This window comes from Madurella fahalii (genome assembly GCF_045866475.1).
Source record: "Madurella fahalii IFM 68171 DNA, scaffold_1, whole genome shotgun sequence".
Taxonomy (NCBI): Eukaryota; Fungi; Ascomycota; class Sordariomycetes; order Sordariales; genus Madurella; species Madurella fahalii.
In genome coordinates this window covers 9352930-9375978 of record NW_027263971.1, presented here as the reverse complement: position 1 = coordinate 9375978, position 23049 = coordinate 9352930, and the positions used below count along the sequence as shown (strand labels likewise).

General features: G+C 53.7%; 7 protein-coding genes across 7 annotated transcripts; 4 read left to right on the top strand and 3 right to left on the bottom strand.

Moving 5' to 3' along the window:
- Nucleotides 1-861: 861 nt before the first annotated feature.
- MFIFM68171_02552 (EF-hand calcium-binding domain protein) lies at nucleotides 862-1674 on the top strand (the record flags this gene model as incomplete). The annotated part of the gene is made up of 2 exons (XM_071057974.1): nucleotides 862-922; nucleotides 989-1674. 2 exons carry the CDS (start codon nucleotides 862-864, stop codon nucleotides 1672-1674), a joined length of 747 nt encoding a protein of 248 aa, XP_070914075.1.
- A 256-nt stretch (nucleotides 1675-1930) lies between these two features.
- On the top strand, nucleotides 1931-5369 carry MFIFM68171_02551 (Male sterility, NAD-binding; the record flags this gene model as incomplete). Its single annotated transcript, XM_071057973.1, has 2 exons — nucleotides 1931-2644; nucleotides 2700-5369. 2 exons carry the CDS (start codon nucleotides 1931-1933, stop codon nucleotides 5367-5369), a joined length of 3384 nt encoding a protein of 1127 aa, XP_070914074.1.
- Nucleotides 5370-5538: 169 nt separating this feature from the next.
- MFIFM68171_02550 (uncharacterized protein) lies at nucleotides 5539-6573 on the bottom strand (the record flags this gene model as incomplete). Its single annotated transcript, XM_071057972.1, has 2 exons — nucleotides 5539-5663; nucleotides 5721-6573. 2 exons carry the CDS (start codon nucleotides 6571-6573, stop codon nucleotides 5539-5541), a joined length of 978 nt encoding a protein of 325 aa, XP_070914073.1.
- Nucleotides 6574-10196: 3623 nt separating this feature from the next.
- MFIFM68171_02549 (uncharacterized protein) lies at nucleotides 10197-11312 on the bottom strand (the record flags this gene model as incomplete). The annotated part of the gene is made up of 3 exons (XM_071057971.1): nucleotides 10197-10401; nucleotides 10549-10916; nucleotides 11286-11312. The coding sequence occupies 3 exons, from the start codon at nucleotides 11310-11312 to the stop codon at nucleotides 10197-10199; spliced, it is 600 nt and encodes a 199-aa protein (XP_070914072.1).
- Nucleotides 11313-11600: 288 nt separating this feature from the next.
- On the top strand, nucleotides 11601-12982 carry MFIFM68171_02548 (uncharacterized protein; the record flags this gene model as incomplete). Its single annotated transcript, XM_071057970.1, has 3 exons — nucleotides 11601-12162; nucleotides 12389-12500; nucleotides 12592-12982. 3 exons carry the CDS (start codon nucleotides 11601-11603, stop codon nucleotides 12980-12982), a joined length of 1065 nt encoding a protein of 354 aa, XP_070914071.1.
- Nucleotides 12983-14040: 1058 nt separating this feature from the next.
- Nucleotides 14041-14814, top strand: MFIFM68171_02547 (Class I glutamine amidotransferase-like protein; the record flags this gene model as incomplete). Its single annotated transcript, XM_071057969.1, has 1 exon — nucleotides 14041-14814. One exon carries the CDS (start codon nucleotides 14041-14043, stop codon nucleotides 14812-14814), a length of 774 nt encoding a protein of 257 aa, XP_070914070.1.
- Nucleotides 14815-19268: 4454 nt separating this feature from the next.
- Nucleotides 19269-21293, bottom strand: MFIFM68171_02546 (uncharacterized protein; the record flags this gene model as incomplete). Its single annotated transcript, XM_071057968.1, has 4 exons — nucleotides 19269-20212; nucleotides 20273-20755; nucleotides 20811-20857; nucleotides 20914-21293. The coding sequence occupies 4 exons, from the start codon at nucleotides 21291-21293 to the stop codon at nucleotides 19269-19271; spliced, it is 1854 nt and encodes a 617-aa protein (XP_070914069.1).
- Nucleotides 21294-23049: the final 1756 nt, after the last annotated feature.

Sequence of the window (23049 nt, the reverse complement as noted above, 5' to 3'; positions counted from 1 at the left end):
TAAAAAGGGAGAATAAACGCCTTCACATGATAAGGTACGGTATCTATGTACACGTACATACACATCCAGCTGAAGGGCCCCGTTCAAATCATTTGCATTAGGCTCCGTTCAGCCCGCTGCATCCCGTCGATCCTAACTATGTTCCGGCACATGGTAACATCTTTGTCATCTTGTTGCATAGCCGCGGCCCTAACGCTACCCAGGCAGGATACCACACGAAAAGGTGTGAGCCTCGAGGGTAAAGTACTATTGGTGGACTTCCCGAGCAGAGTTAAGAGGACCTTCCAGCCCCCCCTCCTAGCATTCCGCACTTGCAGTAGGAAATTTTCAGCTGAGCAAGGGTGTGTGCCAAAAAGGGTCCCGTCTCCAATGAGATCTTTCTTGGGCGGCCTTTTAGCTGCACACTAGCATGTATGTAGTACCTGTCAGATCCTCCGCGTCTTCCGAACCAGGGGCCGGAGCCGCGTGGCGGAATACAACTAGCCCCTAAAAGTCCCTGTGGGAGCGCGACCCTGGTCTAACACATCCATCCATACGGGTAGAGCGTCGGAGCTGGGTAGAACTCAGTGGAAGATCACCTCCGGACTCAATTCGGGTCCGTTTGCCCGGTCTCTTGAATTTGGGGCCCTCCGGGAATGGCCAGGGTGGTACAAATTTGTAGGTATGAGCACTAGCCAAGAAAAGCTCCAGATCACCGCTGGCATTTTCGACGATCAAAAATTCTACCGGGTGCCCTGGCCGGATAGAGAAGAGGAGGAAAGAGAAGAAGAAAAGGGAAATCACATTCGCCTTTTTAACTGGTACCGGCAGTAATTCTCAGTTGCTCTGCAGTACTAGTAATCTCCCATTCCAAAGTCAACAATGCGATTTCTGTGTCTACACGGGCGCGGAACCAACTCGAACATCCTGGAAGCCCAGCTGGGTAAGATTCATATTCAATATGGTGTTGTCCGGTCGAGGTGAATGTGAACTGATAGACGCGAGACAGCACCGCTACGCAGCCGGCTCCATGCCCAGCACACGTTTGACTTTATCGACGGCGAGGGCAACTGTGGGGCCGCCCCGGGCATGTCAGGCTCTTATCCGCCGCCGTATCTCTGCTGGTACGAACGCGGGAGTCCAAGAGATGTCCACGCCGCCCAGGAATATCTGCGCTCCATCATCGATGAGGACGGGCCGTACGATGGGTTAATCGGTTTCTCGGAAGGCGCTGCGCTGGCGGCCAGTCTGTTACTGTCGGACGAGTCCCCAGCTGCTGAACCACGGTTCAAGGTGGCTATTCTGTTCAACAGTGTCGTGCCGCTTGTCCCCTCCGGATCCGATCGTCTTGGAGCGTCGCTCAGTGAAACTGTCCACGGACACCAGGACAGCTATCTCGATTTGCTTCTCCCTGAAGAGCAGAGAGACTCGGCCACGGAGCAGGAAAGGTCGGCGGTTCTGTCGCAGGCGTTGTGCTTTTCACCCAAGGGGAGCCCCAAAATCTCGATTCCCACGGTCCATGTGATTGGAGAAAGAGATCCCTTTGCCGAGTCGTCGCGCGTAGTTGTGGATTTGTGTATCCGTGACACAGCTCAGGTGATTATCCACGATGGCGGCCATGAACTTCCCCGGGACAATTCAGTGTTGGATCGATGTGCCGAGCTCATCGAAACGGCAGTTCTTTTTGCGTCATAGAATTCTAATAGGAACGTACCTAATATATCCAACGGAACAATTTATTGCCCCTTATGGTTTAGTTTCTCAGCTCAGCTTCTGCAGCCTACCCCCAGTGGAGGAACTTCAAGTTCCCCACCCTTGGTGTGTCCGCCCCCTCCCCCCTTCCATTCCTTCATTAGTGCCATAAATCAACCAGCGCTACCGTGTTTTCCTTTCACACATTGCTTGAACAGACTCAAGGCTTAGCCACCTTAACCAGCTAACGCGATCCGCTATGAACGGACATCTTGAGGATTCTGATGGGGAGAGGGGACAACTTCTGCCCATGATTCTCGACCGTCGGGCCCAGTCTGAACCGGATCGAGTCTGGGCCAAATTCCCCGTCTCCCCAACATCGTACAGTCAGGGATTCCGGGCCGCCACCTATGGTCAGATGCGCAATGCCGTCAACCGGGTAGCCTGGATGCTGGCCGAGACGATCGGTACCAGCACCCAGTTCGACACGCTCGCCTACCTTGGACCCAATGACCTGCGCTACCACATTATGGTTCTAGCGGCCATCAAGATCGGATACAAGGCCTTCCTCCCGTCTCCACGCAACAGCACAGTCGCCCAAAAAGACCTACTCACACGCCTGGAGTGTCGCGTGTTGGCTACTACGGACCCGGAACCGCCGTTCGTATCGAGCATCTTACGCGATTATCACGTCCAGACGGTGGTGCGCATCCCTCCGCTCGAGGCGTTGCTACATGAGAGCGATCATGCCTCTCTATATCCCTACGACAAGTCCTTTGATGTTGCCCGACACGACCCTGTCCTTGTCCTGCACACATCCGGCTCGACGGGAATCCCCAAACCTATGATTTACACAAACGAGTTCGTCTGGCGTATATACAAGGCAAACACTCTGCCTGCCCCGCCAGGAACCACGCGTGTGGATGATTATTTCCTGCGTGGCGAGTTCTTTTCCTTCTTGCCTGCGTTCCACGTGAGTTCGTTCGCCACGTTTAAGGATGCAATGTAATGCTAATAACAGACCATAGATCGCGGGCATTGGATGGGGTCTTATACTGCCCATGTTTGCCAGCAGCATTCCTGTTCTGCCACTCCCTGGACGGCCACCATCCACCGATGCTTTCTTGGAGGCCCTGAAGTATGGCCGCTTCGACTGGGCCTTTCTCCTTCCAGTCATCATCGACGAAGTGAGCAAAGATGCCGAGGCATTGAAGCTCGTCGCGTCCCGGCTGAAGTACCTCTTCTACACCGGCGGCGCACTGCCCCGGGCCGCGGGAGAGGTGGTGTCCTCCAAGATTCCCGTCTTCTCTGGCCTCGGGTCCAGCGAGTGCTCTGCCCTGCCCCAGCTGCGAGCTGACGATGCTTCCTCCACCGACACCTGGCAGTATGTGCATATCCACCCTGAAACCGGATCTGAGTTTCGCCACTACATGGACGACTTGCACGAGCTGGTAATCGTCAAGTCCACCGAGCAGTCGGAAGCGCAGCCGGTATTTGCCATGTTCCCGCACCTCCACGAATATGAGACGAGAGACCTCTTCAGCCCCCATCCCAGTATTCCCAATCTCTGGAGGCACCGCGGCCGACGCGACGACATCGTGGTCTTTTTGAACGGGGAGAAGACGAACCCGATTTCCTTCGAACAGGAGGTCTCCCGACATGCCGCCGTGCAAGCCGCCTTGGTGGCGGGAAACCAGCGCTTCGAGGCCTGTCTGCTTATAGAACCGGCCAGCGTAACCGGTACATTGTCCGACAGTGCGAAGGCGGCACTTGTCAAGAGCATCTGGCCCGCGGTGGAAGAGGCTAACCGCCGTTGTCCTGCACATGCGCGCATCTCCAAGTCCAAGGTCCTTATCCTCGATCCCGATAGACCCATGTTGCGCGCCGGCAAGGGGACGGTGCAGCGTGAAGGGACTTTGCGACTGTACGCTCCTCAGATCGACGCTCTCTACTCGGATGCAGAAGGCCAGGGTCATGGACAACAGACGGATGGAAACGACGCGACCCCTCCGATATCCAGCCTGGAGGATACCGCCAAAACCCTGCGTTCCTTGGTTGCTGATGTTACCTCCTGGAGCGAATTTGACAACGACACAGACTTCTTCTCTGCCGGAATGGACTCCTTGCAGGCACTGCGGCTCAGTGCGGCTATACGATCCCGCTTCAACATACCCTCGATCTCCCCGGCCGTCATCTATAAGAACCCGTCGGTTGATCTCTTGGCTAAGCAGATCTGTCGTCCTTCCCAACACACGACGACCCGGGATGCCGAGGATGACCGTACAACCGCAATGGCATCTCTCCTTCGGCAATATGAGCAAAATATCGATCAGGTTGCAGTCCAAAGTCCGGAACCGCCATCCTTCACACGAGAGAACATTCCAACGCCCGAGGTCGTCCTGCTCACCGGCTCGACGGGCACAGTGGGATCGTTCTTTCTGAACCGACTGCTCGCGGACAGCCGCGTATCCCATATCTACTGTCTCAATCGAGCGCCTGACTCACGCTCTCTGCAATGCGCTCGCAACCGCCACAGAGGACTGGCCTGCGACTTCCCCCCAGACCGAGTCACCTTCCTGACGGCGGACCTAGCTAGGGACCACCTCGGGTTGGATGACGACACGGACACCTACTACACCACCCTCTTAAACCGCACAACCCAGATCATCCATGCCGCCTGGCCGGTAGACTTCAACCAGCCCCTGCGCTTCTTCCAACCGAGCCTGGACGGCCTGATTGGGCTCATATCCTTCGCACACCATGCCCGACTGCGGCCGTCCCTCTTGTTCCTCTCCTCGATCAGCGCCGTCAGCGCCTACAACATCTCACCCCTCATCCCGGAAGCACCTATCCCCACCAACCTGCCCTGTCCCGCTGCGCGCATGGGCTACGGAGAAAGCAAGTACGCCGCCGAGCAGGTACTCGCGTACGCCGCGGCCCGGGGCCTCGGGCCGTGTCTCGGGGTGGCGCGTATTGGCCAGGTGGCGGGGGCAAGCTCGACGGCGCGGGGCTGGAACCGCGCGGAATGGCTGCCCAGCCTGATCCTCAGCTCGCGCCGGCTCCGCGCGCTGCCCGGCTCGATCGGCATGGGTGGGGGCGTCATGGCGTCGGTCGACTGGGTGCCCGTGGACGACCTTGCGTCTGTTCTTGTTGAGTTGTCGTTTAGTCTCGCAAAGTCGAAATCAAGCCCCGCGAGTGGTGGTGGTGGTAGTGGTGGTGGCGGGGGCACTGATGGTGGTGATGATGGGAATCTGCAGGTTTTCCATTGCGTCAACCCTCACCCTATCCCATGGCGGGATCTTGTTCCTGTCATTGTCCGCGTCCTGTCGGGCTCACTCGGTAGTGGTAGTGGTGACACTGACAAGAGGGGGAAGGATGAGGACGGAGATGTCATCTCCGTAATCGGATTCAGAGAATGGCTGGATAGATTGGAGAGCAGTGCTACTAGTACTATTGGCGGTGCTGGCTCTATCGATCAAGGCGAAAGATCAGCATCCCTTGCGACGGATCTGGAGCGCAATCCTGCACTGAAATTGCTGGACTTCTATCACCAGCTTATCATAGACAGCGCGGAGGATGGGCCGTCGGCAAGATTGTCCTCAGAGAAGACTGTGCATCTTAGCAAGTCTCTCGCAAAGTTGGGCCCCATCCAACCTGAATGGGTGAGCGGTTGGATTCAGGACTGGTTGAGGCATTGAGGTTGGAGGTGCCACCGAGGTTGATACGAAAATGAAGTAGCATATATGCTACCTGGTACTAGGTCATGGTGTACCTGCCACTTTGATCCTCACTTGACCTGTACCCTGTGGTGGACATGCAGCCGTCCAAAGTGGTTTTGTTCTCTGGTCCGTCCGGTTAACCATATCTTCATGGTTCCGGTTCCACACCATGAGACGGGCCTTCGAGGAGCTCCGAATACCCATCATAAATGATGGCGATGAGCTCGTCGGCATCAAACCGAGCATGCTTCTTGCCCGAGAAGATAAGCCAACCTATGATGATAATCAAGTCAGCGACCCAGCAGCGCAACGACAAGGCCAGCTACTCACCGTACTCGTATTCACCGCCAGGCATCCTGACATAGGCGCCAACCCTTTTCCCATCCACCTTCTCAAAAACCCTCTCCACCGGCGTAAACTCTTCGTCAATCACCGCATCGTTACAATCCCGCTTATAGGCCCGCAGAAAATCCAGCCCCCACTCCTCCGCATCCAGCACGGCAAAGTAGCCCCGAGACGTAACATTGCTCTTGGGCCTGTAGGGCCCGTCGGGGACGACGGGGCCGATAGCCGGCTCGGCCCAGGCCTGGAACTCCTCCTCAAACTTTTCCTCCTCGCCGGGACACTCCCAGTCGTACCGGCCAATGCACAGCACCTCCTCATCGTCATGCGCGTTCCAGTGGCTGATACCATTCCCAAACTCCCCGATCCCGCTCGCCCGGCGCAGCACCTCCATGGCATCGACGTCCTCGTGGCAGATGACCCACCCGGCGTGCTCGAGCCCGCCGTCGCTCAGCCCGTCCACCTCGCGCCAGTTGCTCAGATAGCGGCGGACCTTCCAGTTGCCCACGCGCGCGGCCGAGCGGTAGCTGTGGGTGTGCTGGATGATGGTGCCGCCCAAGGCCGGTTCCGGAGCCGAGGCGGCGTTGTTGGTGAAAAAGGCGCCGGGCTGCGAGCCGTGGTACATGGCGATGATGTGGCCCCAGAGGACGACGCCCGAGGTGACGGTGAAGGACGGGTGGGTGTGTGAGAGGGCGCCAGACGGGGTACGGAGGGAACGGGTTTGCATGGCTCCCTTCGGGCTGCCAGCCTCGGTGGGTTGTTCGTTGATGGGTTCGTTGCAGGTGATATCCAAGTCCTCACTGGGCTTTGCGGGATCCGGCGATTTCATCAAGGGAAACATGGCGCTGCAACTAGGTAGGTAATTAGGTACCTAGACTTATGGTTATTTTTGAAATGGTGAGGGGACAAAAGTTGATTTGTAAGAGACGCTGTACTGATCGCGGCGTTTGAGTGTCGAGCTCAGGTGCAGAAAAAAAAGTCTTCTAGCGGGCTGCACTAGGTTTCAGACCAACTTCGCCTGGGGCCAAAATATCAGGTTACAGGACAATGTAAACGATGACATGACCCCAGACGAGCTAACTGCAGTGGTTGTAGTCGTGTTCCGGGTCTGCGAGTTTTTCGTTGAAAGAGGGCAGGCAGTTCTGCAAGCCACAATGTCCGGCCAATGAGCAGTGTTCGCTCCCATCACATGTTCAGCCGGGCACCCACGTGATTCGCTGTAATTGGTCGCTGCCAAGCCGTTGTTGCGCAGCCGCGTATTCCTGGGAGTCGCTTGTTCCCAATCAGAAGACCGCGGATACCTTCACCGGGCCATTCTTCAAAAGTCCACAGTTCTCGACTTGGGCCATTCAACCATCAGCTCCGACTTGACGAATCCAGCCCATTTCACGGCATCTGATTCACCGCTGGTTGATAATAATGCCCACAGCAAGACCACGATTATAAACTCTCATGCCACACATTATAAATGCCTTAACTACGCCTCAAGAAACGCCATACTTCAAGCCCTCTATTATGCCACAACCCAGAAACGTCTCATTTTCCGAAATCCCATCATGACTGTGTTATATGTGACGATTATGGATACATAGATATAATCTCACTTCTTAGCGCATGGAACCATTCCTCTAGGAGTTGAGTATATTTGGAGAGCTTGTAGCATAGAAGGAATTACGGAAAGATGCTTGAATGGGGAAGAAAGGCGGGTTGCCCTGGGGCTCAAACCTCCAATTTTATTCCGCTTATGGTTTCGACGCTACCCAGAGTTCGGTTGAGGGATGTGGTCTTTCCTATTTAGTGCTGACGCTTACTCGGCCTGCAGAATTCTTTTCTTAAGCCTGCACGGCAGTGCAGTTGCTTTAACAGTTAGACGCACATGCAATTCATGCAGTTCGCGCGCATCAGACCTCTGCTTCCAGGGAGACCTTGATTCCACTTTCTGATCAAACAATTCTGATGCCTGAGAGGTGATTTGCGGCTTACCACAACCGACTCTGGCCAATGCCTTCCGAAGGCCATGCTCCCGGACACGCGCCTGTTCCCCTCCATTGCATAGCTCCTAGCCTCTGCCACAGTATATTTTCCGATAATTTTACATATAACTAGGCTGTTTTTTTTTAGCATTTCTTTTATAGCAAAGATCGGGGCGTAGCAAAGGTCAAACGCAGCAGGACTAAGGCATAGTAGATGTGGCTTAGTCTTCGTTGCCTCGCACTCACATTTAACCTGAAGTCCGAGTTTACCACTCCATTATATATATTAACCGGGAAAATTCATGTATGAACCTTAGTAGCATGTATTATCAATCACCTCCAAACAGTTTCAAAACCATATTCAGTTTTTCGTATGGTATCTGACCCAAATCAACAAAGTTCTTTGGTAAATTTATAAAAGTTTTTCCTTGAAATCTTCTGAATCGAATCACAATGCACCCGAGTACGATCTTAGCTACTCTCCTCCCCCTGCTGATCACCGCGAATCATGGACATACTGCCCGCAACGGCCCCGCCGATCCACTATTGGCAACAATCGACCTTGTGGGTCGAGGCAAAGGCTCTCATTGCTTATATATATCAAATCTGGATACGGAGGTGACAACGACGGACTTGGAAGGCATCTTCTCTCTTTGGAAATCGGAGATCAATGAGATAAAGGTAGTTCCGAACCAAGGGTACGGCTTCATATCCTTCACCAACAAACAGGATTTGTCAGAGGCTCTGAAGTCGTTGAATGGTAAATCTTTCCGCGGTCGCGCTATGGCTTTGGAAGCCACAGCATGCCGAGAGAAATAACCATCGCCCCTTTCTCACTCTTGATACTGTGATGTATATTAGATAAGAAAAGGTCAAAAGAATGGAAGAACAAAACATGTGTTTCATGTGCTGAAGATTCTTTGAGCTCAAAGTCTATGCTCACCGTGGGCAAAGAAAAGGTCCAACAATCTCTCAGAAACATTTTTCAAGGCAGACATAGCAACTCCATCGTTCGGTCGTATTGTTGTATGATGCTAAGCTCCTTGCATCGGCAACGCAGCGATTGTGCCGTCAAGCTCTGGGACATCACAACAGATGCTCTGTATGGCAATGTTCGAAGGGCATAATCGCTCTGTTTATTCGGCTGTTTTCACATGATTCTGAGCTTATTGTTTGGGTATCGGACGATCACGCTGTCAAATTATGGGATGTTGCGACGGGCGTCTGTATTGCGACAGTCGATGTCAGCGCTTCCCTTGTTTCCCTTGTCATTGCGGAGTTGTCCATGCTCTCCCGCGTCGTCATCGGCGCCGGCCGAGTTATGCCCTCGGATGAGTTACCGGTCTGTGGATGTGGTTATCTCCAGCTCCCTGAGGTGGAGAAAATTGTACCACGAGGGATTGAGAGTAGGCTGCTCAGAACCTGTTCCCGATGCTACATTTAGCGCAGGGTAATAGAGGATCCCCTCCTTGGCGTCAGCATCGCGTGACCAGAACAGACGCTAATACTGTGGACAAGCACCAAACATTCGCCATCCTAACCCCGTGAGCTCTACGGCAACTTCCGAACAACCATACAAGCCCCCAAACTCGGGTTGAAAATTCGCCAGATCTAAGCTTCGTTCTTCAAGGCTCTTTCGTGCAAACCGCAAGCATAAGGTCTGCTTCTGGCACTCGTCAGGGCATATATACCCGCCGCAGATTTCCGAGCACGTCGAATCCACGTGTAGATGCAAAGCACGGCGATTTCGAAGCCTCGGCGGTCCCTCACTCCTTGCTTAGGATCTGCGACTAATACGGACTAGGCCAGAAATAAGTGTCTAATGTGACTCTACAGGTAGGCAGGCAGGCTGCACTTTTGTACGGACAGCAAATGCTGGGCACGAGGATGAATTTTGCAGTTGAGATTGATGAGTCCATGACTAGTAGACCACTTGTACTTTGTAATCCGAGCTGTTAAGCATAACACCAACGCCACAAGGGGGCCAAACCGAGCATTGAACAACTTTGTCATGAAAAACTCAATCATGCTGTTACGACGAAACATCGGCCTGCCAGTCCTAACGTCAAGCCAACCCGGAACCCACATCTCCTGGCAATGGAACCCGAGAACTACTACACCCCAACCCCAACCCAAAGACACCAAAACCTAAAAAGGACAAGAAAAACACTCCCTTTCTTCGTCCTTGTACCCCGGAAACCTACTCATCCCAAAACCAAGACGGCCCAAAACGTATCCAAACACTACGACCCTCTTCCCCTGCGCCGTCATCTCAGCATCCAACTCCCCAACACGATCCGAGATGGCCAGGATCTCGGCCTCAACGTCTCCATCAAAATTCTCCTCGACAGGATCCCGAAAATAATCCGCCTGGACCAAGTACGCCTCGCGGTGGCCATCAATCATGTCCGCCGGCGCAGAAACCACACCCGACGCCTTCACTTTCCACTCGACCGTCGCCGCAATCTGAAGATAATCCGTGGGCGAAAGCTTAGTGCAGCACGTTCCAGTCCTGGATCCGATGCGCCGGCTTCCGCGACCGGAAGAGAAGCGACTGTGCTGTGGCCGCCAGCTCGTGCGGGAGCTGGTCGCGGTTTGATGCGATGCCGGTATATTCTGCCAGATACGCGCGGCCGACGCGGGCGCGCGCGAGTTCGACGAACAGAGAGGATACGGCTCCTGCGTTGGGGGAAGTACTATAGGCTGTGGCAGAGGACTGCCGTGTCGAATGTTGCTGCGCTGGAATCGCTATTTTCGGAACGCATTCTCTGGAGGAGAGTAGGTGGGTCGGTTAATAAAAACTTGATCCCCCGTCCAGCTGGGTCTTGGAGATATGCGCCTACGCTTCGATCAGCGTGTAAGGCCCGCCGTAGCTCGCGGGCGCCGTGTCGATGCCTGTCACGCCGGGACCAGTTTCGTCGTCCCCCAGTGATGACGGTCCATTTTGCTGCGCGAGAATAAGACTCCGCTTCGCCCTGGCCGATCCAATGTCGAGAATGCGAGACTGAGGAGGGATCTCCCAGACCCGGGCATTGTTGATGCGGTGCTGGAACCGGGGCGCGACGTTGTGGCGGTCTGATTCCTTGTGGAGATAGCAGCTTCGTAGCTCGTTGATTTTCTCCTCGTCGGCTTTGGTCTGGGTGAACTTTTGGATTTCTTGAACTAGGGCTGCCACTTGGAGTTGCTGTGGGTCTAGCGTGGGGACTAGCGGCTATGGTTGTTCGACTTCGGCGATGCCTATTTTGACTGGTGGTGATTTGGTGTGTTGCTAGCGGGCTGAATGGGATAGAATTCACACAACAAATTTCTAAACGCAGCGGGCAGAAAGAGAACTGGTGTGAAATGAGTTTACTCTTCAACTAGCTACGCATCTGAGAACCTCAACCTAGCCAATAATGCTGGAGACAGTGCATGGCAGCATGGCATGGTCTAGCCCTAACCCTAGACTCGGTGTTAACGGCGCGGCTCTTGGTGTGCGGCGTAAGCTGATGTTAGTTCGCAACGAAATGGTGTTAATATCAGCCTCGAAATGGACTTACTCGGTCCGGAATGCGGGGTAAAACACCATCCTTCTGATTACCAGCCAGATTTCTCGATCGATCATCATGCGCGACGTTATCCCGATCAGAATCCCCATCTCTCCGGGCATGATGCGCTAACGTGAGCTGACAGCCTCAGATTACAGGACCTTCGGCAGGTTCCGAAAACCTCGATCGATCGAACTGGTCCATCGAGAAGAAAAAAAGATTAGAACAGCATCCAACAGTCTCTGAAGCAGCGACGCATACGCCAGTTTGCAATCCAAGATGCCTCGCCACCAACAAAATGGTGTTACCGCGGATGCAAAACCACAGCACCCGAATCGATCCTCTGGCGGCCGGTGTTGGTGTAGATGATGCTGTTCACCCTCGGTTTCGGCATCTCCATCGCCATCGTCCCGCAGACGCGAATCTACGAATACATCATCTGCCGGAAATACTACAACAACAGTCTCGAAGAACTCCCTCCCGTGCTCGACATCTTCTCGCGAGACGGCCAATCCGCGTTCCAACATCAAAGCTACAGGCAACCCGACCAGAGCCGCTGCAAAGTCCCCGCAATCCAAAATGCTATCAATGAGCTTTTCGGGTGGCAGACGTTTTTCGATGGCATCCCGGGTCTCTTGCTGGCCATGTACTACGGCAGCCTTGCGGACCGCATCGGGCGGCGGCTGGTTTTGATCATGTCGCTGGTTGGCCAGGTCATTGGGGTTGCTTACATCCTGTACATCTGCTGGGTCGAGGTCGACATGCGTCTGACGTGGTTTTCTTCCATATTTAGCTGTATCGGCGGCGGCAACACTGTCTTCACGGCTGCCGGCATGATGATCATTGCGGATGCGGTCGCGGTCGCGCATCTTTTTCTTTGCGAGCACGTTTGTAATTGCCGGCGAGATGCTGGGGCCGCCGCTCAGCGCCGTACTCATGGCCACGGATCCGTGGATCCCCAATATTATTGGGTTTCTCTGCATGGGTCTCGCGGCCGTCATCGCGTGCCTGACGACCGAGACGCTCAATCTGAAAAAGTCAACGGCCACAGCAGAAAATGTGCCGCGTGGCTGCGAGAGATGCTGTTGCAAAACCCCGTCTGATCCAGGAGGTCTGGAAACATGCTATCAGCACGCTGGGTTTCGTCTTTTTGCAGTCGCGATCTGGCGGTGCTTGCTGCCACGTACTTTATTGTCGACTTTTCGCGCGAGTCGCTGTCGCTACTTGTTTGCTACGTCTCGGTTCGATTCGGTGTTCCTCTTGCCCAGGTGAGTGTCTACCTCCCAAAACCAAAGCCAACCATTCCAGCATCCAGTATTCAAGAAGCAGAATGCTAATCTACCCACGATGACAACCAAGCTACCTCATCTCCTTCCGGGCCACTGAGCACCTCATCACCCTCGCCATCCTCCTACCACTATTCGACATTCTCCTCGCCAAAAGATACAAGGCATCTCCCCCGCAAAAAGACCTGACCCTAACGCGCCTGAGCATCGTAGTCATCACGATCGGCTATGCCATCCTAGTCCTCTCGTCGGGGATGGTCGGAATCTTGAACGGCATCGGCGTCTGGACGCTCGGGACCGGGTTCCAGGCCTCCATCAAGTCGCTGCTGAGCTCCATGGTCGACAAGGCCATGGTCGGCACGGTTTTTACTACGCTGTCGCTGATCGATACCGTCGGCGCCCTTTTGGCGGGTCCTATTGACGCGCTCGTCATGAAACAGGCCTTGAGTATGGAAGGCGTCTAGAAGAGTCTGCCGTTCAAGTTTGCGCTAGGCTTGTACGCCCTCTCGAACTGCGCTCTAGCGTATGTGCGTGTTGATGGGGGGCGAATTGTTTTGGCGGAGCCGGGGAGCGATGAGGAGAGTAATTCGTTCCTGGGGTGGGAAAATGGGGGTGCTGAGGGACAGACTCGGATTGGTGGCAGCGGTGTCGCTGCTGTGGCCAGAGTCCGGCGCACAGAGAGCTCGAGCAGCAATGGGTCGGGGGCGGGGAGCCAAGGTTGTGCTTCACTACCCGCGGCTCCTGTCTCGGGGAGCGCGAATGCGGCACCGGATTCTTTGCCGCGGTGGTCCATGTCCTACACCCCTCGGATAGCTAATGTCTTTTGTATGAACCAGGCGCGATATGCTGTTAGCGCCCTATCTCCATTACCAAAGACGCCTATTGGGTGTGAAAGTTCCCCATCGCGTCAGCAAGTCGAATTGGTACCACACATCAACATGGCCAACCCACCTCTTCAGGGGAAATACTCTTTCCCGGACCAAAGCAGCAGAACCTCCGGGCGCGCACATCAAACCATACGTGTATTCTTTCCCTTTTTTCCGAGGGAGGACTTTTCACCGACGCTGCGCAACACCCATTCGGTTCGGTAATTCAAGACAGATCCGCGCCCTTTGGTCATGTAACTTCCGACGAGGTCCGGAAGTTAAGCTAACCTGCGCAGCCCGGAGTTTTAGACCAACGGGGAGGCAGTAAACAAGACAAACCAAGTCTGCAACTGCTCGGGTTCCCTGATACATGCATGGATAATGGCTTACAAGTCCTGCTGGAGCGCATTACTTGGTACGTGCTCTCCGACTATGACACGGAATGAGAATTACAAATCAAACCATGAGCAAAATCAGGTCTGTGGTCTGTTGAGAAAAAGGTGGGCTGCCGTCAAGATATAAAAACACAGTAGCTCGCTCCAGTCTTCAGTCACTTCCATCGCTTCCACCAACACAAAACAAACCATCATCAGTACAACACTGCTATCTAGCAACCTGTCTTCAGCTTTCTTCCATCCCCTGTCAAGTCCCTCAAAATGTCCACCCCAACCATCTCCACCACCCCCAAGAAACTCCGCATCGGCGTGATGCTCGAGGAAGTCCAGCTAGCCGACATCGTCGGAATTGACATCTTTGGAAACCTCTCCACGCCATACGTGTCCGGCGTGATCGAAATTGACGCCCAATACACCAAATTCGGCCCCTCCGCCCTCGACATCGAGTTCTTCTACATCGCCACAACGCTCGAAACAAGCTTCATGACCCCTCCACAATCCTCCGGTGGTTCTTCTCTCCCAAAGAGCGCCACGACAATCGCCGGCTTCAAGTTCGTCCCCAATACCACATACGACACATGCCCGCGCGACCTGGATATTATTCTGATTGGGGGTCCCGTCCCGACGCATCGCCCCCCGCAAGCTGATAAATTCATGAAAGAAGCTTGGAAAAAGACAAGAGTGTGGATGACCACTTGTATTGGTACACTCTGGCTGGCGAGTACCGGGTTGTTGGAGGGCAAGACTTGTACCACCAACAAGGAGTTTTTGTATATGGCGAAGGAGATGTATCCTGGTACGAATTGGGTTAGGCAGAGATGGGTTGTTGAGGAGAAGGAGTTTGATGGCGCTGGTAAGGGGAGGCCGGAGGACGGGAGGAAGGGGGAGTTGTGGACTGCGGGAGGGGCGGGAACCGGGATCGACATGATTGCCCATTATTGCCTCCAGAACTTTGGCCACGAGTTTGTCAATACCATGTCCCTCGAGATGTTGGAGCTTAACCCTGGCGGTCGCCGCGGGCAGTTTTATGATTAGAGGGGGTTGGATGCTGCTTCGTACCATACCTGGCATGGGGATTGGGATCTTGTCTTTGCCCGTCAGAGTCAGGCGTGGGAAACTTCCGACCTTTCAGTGAGGCTGACGAGATTGTACCAGGAGTCAGTTCGAGTCAAATTACGATGACTGTTTTTATGCTTGTCTTTACAGTTTGTGAATTTGCCTCCAGATACATGTCCTAAAGGGAGGCTCTGTTGGGGATTTTGTGAGCTGTGGATATGATATGTTTCCGAAAACATTCGGTCCGGGTAAGTTCTGTCATCGTCCCAACGGAGTTTATCGGCACCATTATCTGTCACGAGATATTTATGTGTCTGTCACTTTCCAACACCCGTGCCGCTTTTTCCATTTACCGCGTTTAACATTTGACGGATGAGGATGCCTCTTTCCCAACCCACATCAACATCCCCACAAACCCCAATAGTTTACTCACCTCCCTGGTAAGGTGGAGGTAGAGTCAGATAGACTACCCCGACACACCCACAAACGCAACCAAAATAACGGTATACGTCGTCGTCGTCGCTACCGTAGTATCCGCCTCCCTCTTGGAGATTTGTTGCCTCGCAGGTGTTGTTGCTCATCCGGTTCTTGGCTGTTGCGTAACGCGTTTCTCAGTCAGCCCAGTACCTGTTGGCTTAGGTGGCAGGAGCGTTTATTATCTGCCGAAGGTTCCGCTGGCTCCTACACGTTGTTGTCCGAATAGCGGCATTGCTTTTCTTTTATCATCTAGTTTAGTCATTTTCACATTTCATGTCCAGTTGCTAGTATGTTTCAAATTGAACTCAAGTCCTTTATTAGCCATGCGCCGTCGTAGAAGCATGGCCATGTAGCTCTGTTTCGGCTCTATCAGCTAGCTACCTACTCACGTCTCAGCTCAGTGTCTCAGCCTCAGACATTGAGGCGGCAGACAGTTAGATACCACTCAAGCCCCAATTGCGATGCCGCGGTAAGGCACAGCGGCGACGCTAGAAAAGATTACAAATAACACGCACTTTAGTTCAGCGCTGTTACTCGACATTAGTCATCCCGCGAGCATCAGACGACTATCTGCATCCTAGATCAATGTCCCCCAGCTATCGCACTCGCCACTCCAGGGGCCAAGGAAAGATCGATGACATTGACGACACCACGGTTGTTCCCGATAAGGGATTCCATGACCCCTCCCAACCCATCCGCTTAGTGACATACTGCGCCGGACGGGTTTATTAGAGGGATTCACTCCCGTACACTACGTATCGTTGACCATCAACGACGTGATCTCGACCATCACGCAAGACTGCCGCCTTGCTCGCTGCATCCTGTTCGAGATCGCCAGACTCCGGCGGCCCTTACTTGCTATGTGGGGATCGATAAAGCTGGCTGACGATGGCCTTGCTGTTGGTATGGCCCTGTGCAAACTGTCCGAATCGCTACGAGCAGGACTGAAGCGATTTCAAAGAGTTCTTGAACCACGCCACTTCATTCGAGACCGCGAAAATTAACAGAAGGTGGGAACAGGAAGCGATCGACGTGCTCCGTAAGAACATCGGACTTCCACCCCAAACACCGGCCATACGCAAGTTGCTCGGCAAGGTACCGCCTCTACGTGAAATGTCTGGCTGCCGGCCATGATGCCGGCCCGGTACTTGGCCGGTGTCTACTGCGGCGTGACCGTTCCGGATATCATCAGCAGGATGGACTTTGGACGTTGCTGGATTTGCAGAAACACGAGGGGGGTGCCCGATGCCACATACCACTTGTACGAGGTCTATTCCTCATCTTGGGCGCTCAGGGCCGAAGATACCTTCCTTCGGGGGCTCCACGGCTCCACCACCTGTCCCCTCTGCTGTAAGTGTGCTTTCCAACTTTGGTGCCTCTGTGGTTGTCATGATCACCGCAGATGTCCCGGTCGCTGAGTCGGCGCAGCCCAGGATCAAGGCCGTGGTATGAGGACACTTGGTTTTTACGCAATCGACACCGACGCGGAAGCTGACACAAGTAGGTGCTCGATGGCGGCGACGAGTATGGCGGCGTGTGAGTTCTGCAAAGCGCCGAATACGGGTTATTCTGGCAACGAGACTAGCGGGACGAACTGACTCTCGGGCTGGCAACAACAGGTCGAGCTTGACCGCATCCATCACGTTCAGCATCCTGGAATAAGAGCCTTGAAGGGGAGAAGGTTCCACAGTGCTCGGCACTCCACGGAATACTTCACACCGAATGACGGGCGGCAACAGGAGTCTCTTGATGTCGCGTAGGTGCTACTCGGAGAACAGCACCCTTTTTTTTTTCAGAGCATTTCGCTAATCGAGGTAGGCAGCCATCACTACCTTACCGTTCTCTTAGACGATAAGCTCTACCTTGCGCTAATTCCGAAAGACGCTGAGAACTTGACCGTCCTTGACGTTGGCACCGGCACAGGTGAGGCTCGGCGCTTTGTCCCTTGCATGTTCTACCAGTCAAGTTATCTAAATTACGCGAGTCATTCTCATTAGGAATCTGGGCTATGTACGTAATACGCTTTGCTTTTTCTGCTCAACGGGTTCTTATTAACCTACCAGTGACTTCACCGAGGAGCACCATAACGCTCAAGTTAATGGTACTGATCGTTCACCCATACAACCGTCTTGAGTTCCCCCCAATGTCAGCTTCGAACTTGAGGACTGGCTATGTTTTTTTTATCAATAACTCGGAGTGTGTGCGGGGCAGCCACCCAAGGATTGCAAGGTTACATCAGCAGTGCCCAAAGTAATTCGATCGGAACATTAAGGCCCAAGGCAGTCTGGCCTCTCCAGATCGGCAAGGAGTTGGCGTTCGAGCAGTAGCCCTACCTGTCGCTACCGTAGAGAAGATGAGCAGAGGAGGGTTATACGCCGGGCCACTAGGAATGCTACAGAGAATATCGCAGCGCTTGCTGCGCTTTTCCCAAATTCAAACTCCAAATCGGGTAGCCTTGAAGCTAGACCGTCTATTGTTCCTACTTGTAGCAGCACTAGAGCCTTTCCTTGGAGGGGGTGATGGAGAACAATGTCTTTAGTTGACGCCTTGGCCTTTGCGAAACACGGCCAAGCGCCAGTCAAGTACGTCGTGTCACCGTACCAGGTGTGCTGTGGTACGACATATAATGCATGCAAGGGTGGTTGGCAACACTGCAAACGAGCACGCCCCTTCCGTCAGCCTGCTGAGGCGTGCTCTGGCGTACCGGGTCTGATTCGTATTTGGGCGGCATAGCTAAGGATCCTCTGGTCACATCATCCAACTCAGCATCTTAGACTTGTGTAACATTGGGCGGAAAGAAGTCCCACAAGTCTTGCTTGGAAAGATGCCGCTTGGTTATCTCTCTCCTTAGGCTAGAAGCCCAATCGTCGCCACGAAAGAGGCCAGATACATACATGGTCGGGCTGACGTGGAGTCATCTGATGCGCAGATAATGCGACCCAACCGGTCAACATGGCCGTTTTGGTGTGGTTGCTGAAAAATACATTGGGACAAGTAGCAGGACTGGGAAGTGCCCACGGTTCGGCACTGATCAAAGGCGTGTCCTTCGGCTCATATCTAGCGCCAAGCTCCCTAATTTGTTTCCAAGCCGCATCAAAGTCCTACCTTCTTTAGCCTCTGCCTCACCGAGCTCCAGCAACAAAGCTGTAGATCTTGCCATACTCCAAGCCCGTGAGTTCGCAAAATATAAAAATCTGTTGGCACATCTAACCCTTGCTCAGAAATGGCCGTGAGCCAGGAACCGCGAGAGCCCATCGCCGCTTGCATGCATGGAAACTGCATATTCCCGGACGACGACGACGGGATCGCGAAAGTTCGGCATCTATCTGGGCGGTCCGTCGTGAGTGGTTCGGACGGCGCAGAGGGCAAGGTCCACTTTCTTCTCGGTCTGTTGTGGGACGCGGGGCTAGTGAAGGTGGATGGAAGCGGCCTAAATCCCGGAACGTGGCTGCAAGTAGATTGCGGCCCACAGGATGCCGAACCGTGGACCTGCTACACGCTAGTTATCCTTGCTGAGGTCTTTGTCGGTTGCCGAAGAATATGGTCCAAGAATTTCTCGTCTGATGCAGCAATAACCGAGACATTCAGAGAGCAGATCACACCGATCGACCTGGACCCTGGTAAAGATGGCCCGAAGCCTCTGGAAGTCACACTCACTCTTAAAATTTGGCCAGGATGCCATCAGGTTCCATGAAGCACCTCCTTTGATAATGGTTAATTCAACTGGTTGGATCAATTCACCAGGCGACAAGCAACGAGTCTGCAGTCAGGCCAACAGTCTACTCGGCTGTTGGCTGCAGCTTTGAGCGCATTTGGTACAGCTGGTACAGTGGAGGACGCCATTGTCAGGCCAGGGGCAACGTCTGGCATTAAAGTCCGCACATGTAACATTTCACGTTGTGTTTGTGGCTTCGTCGGCGGTCACCTTGAGGCCAACAACTTATCACTTCCGGTACCTATTCCTCTTCATTTTCGGCCTCAGAGTCCTCGAGACGCTTCCCCTCAGCGCTACTATCGCCGGTAATAAAGGCCCTAGTTACGTTCTCTTCCGAGTCTGGAAGCCCGAATCGAATCCTCCGAGCGCTGATTAGTTCCAAGATGCCTGGGCTCCCGGCCGCCAATGCCCGAATCTTGGTCAGCAACCCAAGCTGCTGTTCGACCTTGTTCACCGACAAGACGCCAAGGTCATGCTCGTCGACACCTTTGTCGACGCCTTTCTCTGGGGATTCTTTACCCTTCGCGCCTGAAATTCCCGGATATCTTGAGATGAGATCGATCTCGGGAAACTTGCTTGCAGTCGGAGTTCCGCTTCCAAAAACGCATGCCAATGCTAGGACGCCCATGGCCCAGAGGCTGAGGAACAGGGAAACGGTCCCATACACTCCAAGAACCCATGGGTCTGCCATGGCCCGGTAGTGAACGCTGACGACGGTGGCGTTGGTGTTCAGCTCTGGGGGCAAGGGAGCTCCGATGCCTGCGTAGATCGCACCCGTAGAGAACTGCAGGAAGACGGAAATAAAATTGCGGAGGATATCCAGAGGTAAAATGTCAAGCTCGGGGAAATAGCTCTTGTAGTACCGCAGCCCCGAGCCCAGGGCGTAGTGGATGGCATATGTCGACGCGTCATTGATCCAATTCTGATCCGATGGGCTGATGGTGCGATTTATGGGCGCGAGAATCTTTGTAATGATCGGCATCACATCTTTGGCGGTAATTTTGGTAAGCTTGGGGCTGGATAGGTCGTCTACGGATAGGATGCTGAAGTTGGCTCCGCTGTACGCCGTCGTGGCAAAGCGGTTCTGCATGGTAACTGCCGTGATCTGGTCCATCTCGTCCTGCCATGATGTGTTTTTAAAACAAGACTTGGACGCCCAGATTTCAAATGGGCAGACGCTCCATCCTGGATACCGGAGCAAGTTAGCGGACGCTTCTTGAACATCCCGCCTTTTCTAGGACTTACCAGCAATGAGGTCCGTCCCATGGTTGGCTAAGCAGATATACAGTCCCTCGTCCTCGGTTTGCCCTACAGCGACGCAGTTGGATTCCCTATTGAAGGTCCACCCACTCGGATGGGCGTGGAACTCCAAGTGATATCCAGGTGCATTTTGGACGCGAATGGCAGTTTCGCTGTCCCAAGGAAGGTTGTTGTCCCCGATAAGACGCTGGTCCGCGTGTCGGTCTCGGACGTAGGCCGCGCCGCCAGGGAGGAAGAACGACCGGCACTCAGGACCACTGCATGAAATGGGCTGGATCGGTATTGCGAATCGATTATCGGATAGAAGGCCATAGGTGAAGCAGAGCCAGAAGAAGTTGGTCACCCTGGCCGGAATAGGAGACTTTACGAACCGGTCCATCAACTCCGGGGTGAGCGGGGCTACACCGGCATAGACCTTTCTCTCCGGGAGACCTGTTGACGTGTATACATATTTGAAGTCTAGGTTGCCTATATAAGCGTTAGGTTGTGACAGCAGCTGAAGTGGTGACCTGATTTTACTTGCTGGTCAGGACAATTCCAAGAGCCCACGCTAGACCCATGAATGACAACCTGACAGAGCGTTAGTGGTGCCGACACATGACGCAACAGGTATGGGTTTTGCCCACCTTTTGGCGCAGTAAAACAAGTGAATGCCGGGACGAGGAAGCAGCATCAGAGAAGCGACAGCCATTGGCCCTACTGCTCTGCTCAGCGCAAGGAACGAGCCGAGCGGTAGTCCCTGGCTATGTCTCGAGGCAAGAGCCCATCGCCAGGCCTCAAGCGAGGTGCTAATCTGATCCCAAATCAAGAATGCGACGATGTGCGCAAAGACGTTGACCGCGAGGATGGTCCGGCCAGGTGACAGCCGGAGGTAAGGCGGGGGTGGCGCTTCGTCAATGAGGACCATTTTGACGTAGACGTAGGATGCAATGGTGATGACGAGAGAAAATATGGCGTACAGCCATGAAGACCATTTCGACTTGAAGTTGTCCAAGATTCGGCCCATGTTGTCACTTAAATCGAGAGCGTATCCAAAAAGAGCTGATTCACAATGATCTTGGGAATACAACAGCAGAGACGCACGGCACATCTGGGCTGGGAAAGATAGGGATTTGGAGGGGGGGTTTTATTTCCCAAGGCTTCGTTCGCCCAGTTCTTTCAGCACATGCACGGCGATTTCCGAGAGTTGTCCTGGTTGGGCTCAGGGAGGGTGACACGACCTGCACCGATGCCCGAGAAAACCGCCAATAATCTCGAAATGTCTTACACATTTGTGTAAGAGAGAGCCTTCTGCCAATGACTGTGCGTGGCCGGGGGTCGGGGTGATTGCTGAGGTATCCCGCTCGGGCATGCTGTTCGCAAGCCACTTCTTCGCGCTGCCAGCTGCAAAGAGCTTCTTGGTGGCGTCATGTTGGCGAACGGCATCAAATTTGAAGCCTCTACGATACTTCACGCAACAGGATGGAGTTGAAAATTCCCAATCACAATTTCTGGCGTTGACACGCTGGCTTACGGAATGCCATGTTGGACGCCGGCCAGTATGAGTGGCTGCAGAAGCAGTCCCAGTGGGCCGACAAAACCCTGATTGATCGGTTTCCATATCTGCAACACGCCCCGATCCGGCCTCCAGCCTGCGCGAAAAGCGAACTTGGAGATGTTAGCTGTGATGTCGAACCACAGCCCTCGGCGACTCTACCACGCAACTGCCCCCCTGAGCAAGTGGCTGCAGTATCTGTCGGAGTCGCTAGCAGTGTAGGTTAATTCTCCATCCCTTCTTTCCCGGCTCACCCTTCCTCAATGTATAGCAATAAGCGCGCGGTACATTGACGACAAAGATGACTAGGTATACTCGCGATGCCTCCTATCAGAGTTCTCTGGCTTCGGCCAAGAAGAAGCGTCATCTCTGTCATATCAGGGCCTGTTGTCTTACTGGGCTAGTATCTACCTGAAACAGTACGGGGACAGCATCGATGAAGAGTGGGATTTGTCATTCTTTAGTGCACAGGGTGCTCTCACATCGGATCTCCGAAACGGTCTATTATGGCCGTGTTTGCGTTTCTGTATCCTCATAGACAGTAGTGTATCGCCGCGCTCAGAACCAACCTTTCAGTACGAACCCTTCCCACCGTTACGCAACAGCTCAAGCGAATGCTTCGGTAAGCCGTTTGGCCGCATCGAAAGTCGAGAATGTAACCACTTCGCGGGATTCGATGTCGGCATGGCCTTGAATACAATGTACGAGAGATCGAAGCAGTTGTCAGAACGTATCTTGCCTCTCTCTGATACAACTGTGTCATCTAGTAATAGTACATCGTAAGACACGATCGTGGAATGCTCATTAGAGTCGACAGAAGTGTAATGAGACAAGTCGCTCACCCTCGTCTCTGAAAACCGCGTCATGTGCGGCTCCATTGCCAAACCGGTGAGTGAAAGACTGGTGTTGATTATAGATGGTAGCGTCCTGCGAAGTCGATATCTGGATTCAGTGATGAGAAGGTGCCGTTTCCGCCATATCGCAGCGCTCCATTCACGAAAGATAGGTGAGAAATCCACGGAAATAGGTCCCGTTCGCCCTGACTCAGCCTTCGCGCTTCATGATACAGAAACACGATCATTCGACCAGTTGCTTCACGCACTAAGTTTCGCGTCGTCGCTTCTACGTTACTACTAGAGCATAAATGGTAGTCAGACGATTATGTAGTGTTCTTGTGAGGTTAGCCGCCAAAATATGAGTGGCGCAGATGTTCGTCGATCCAAATGGC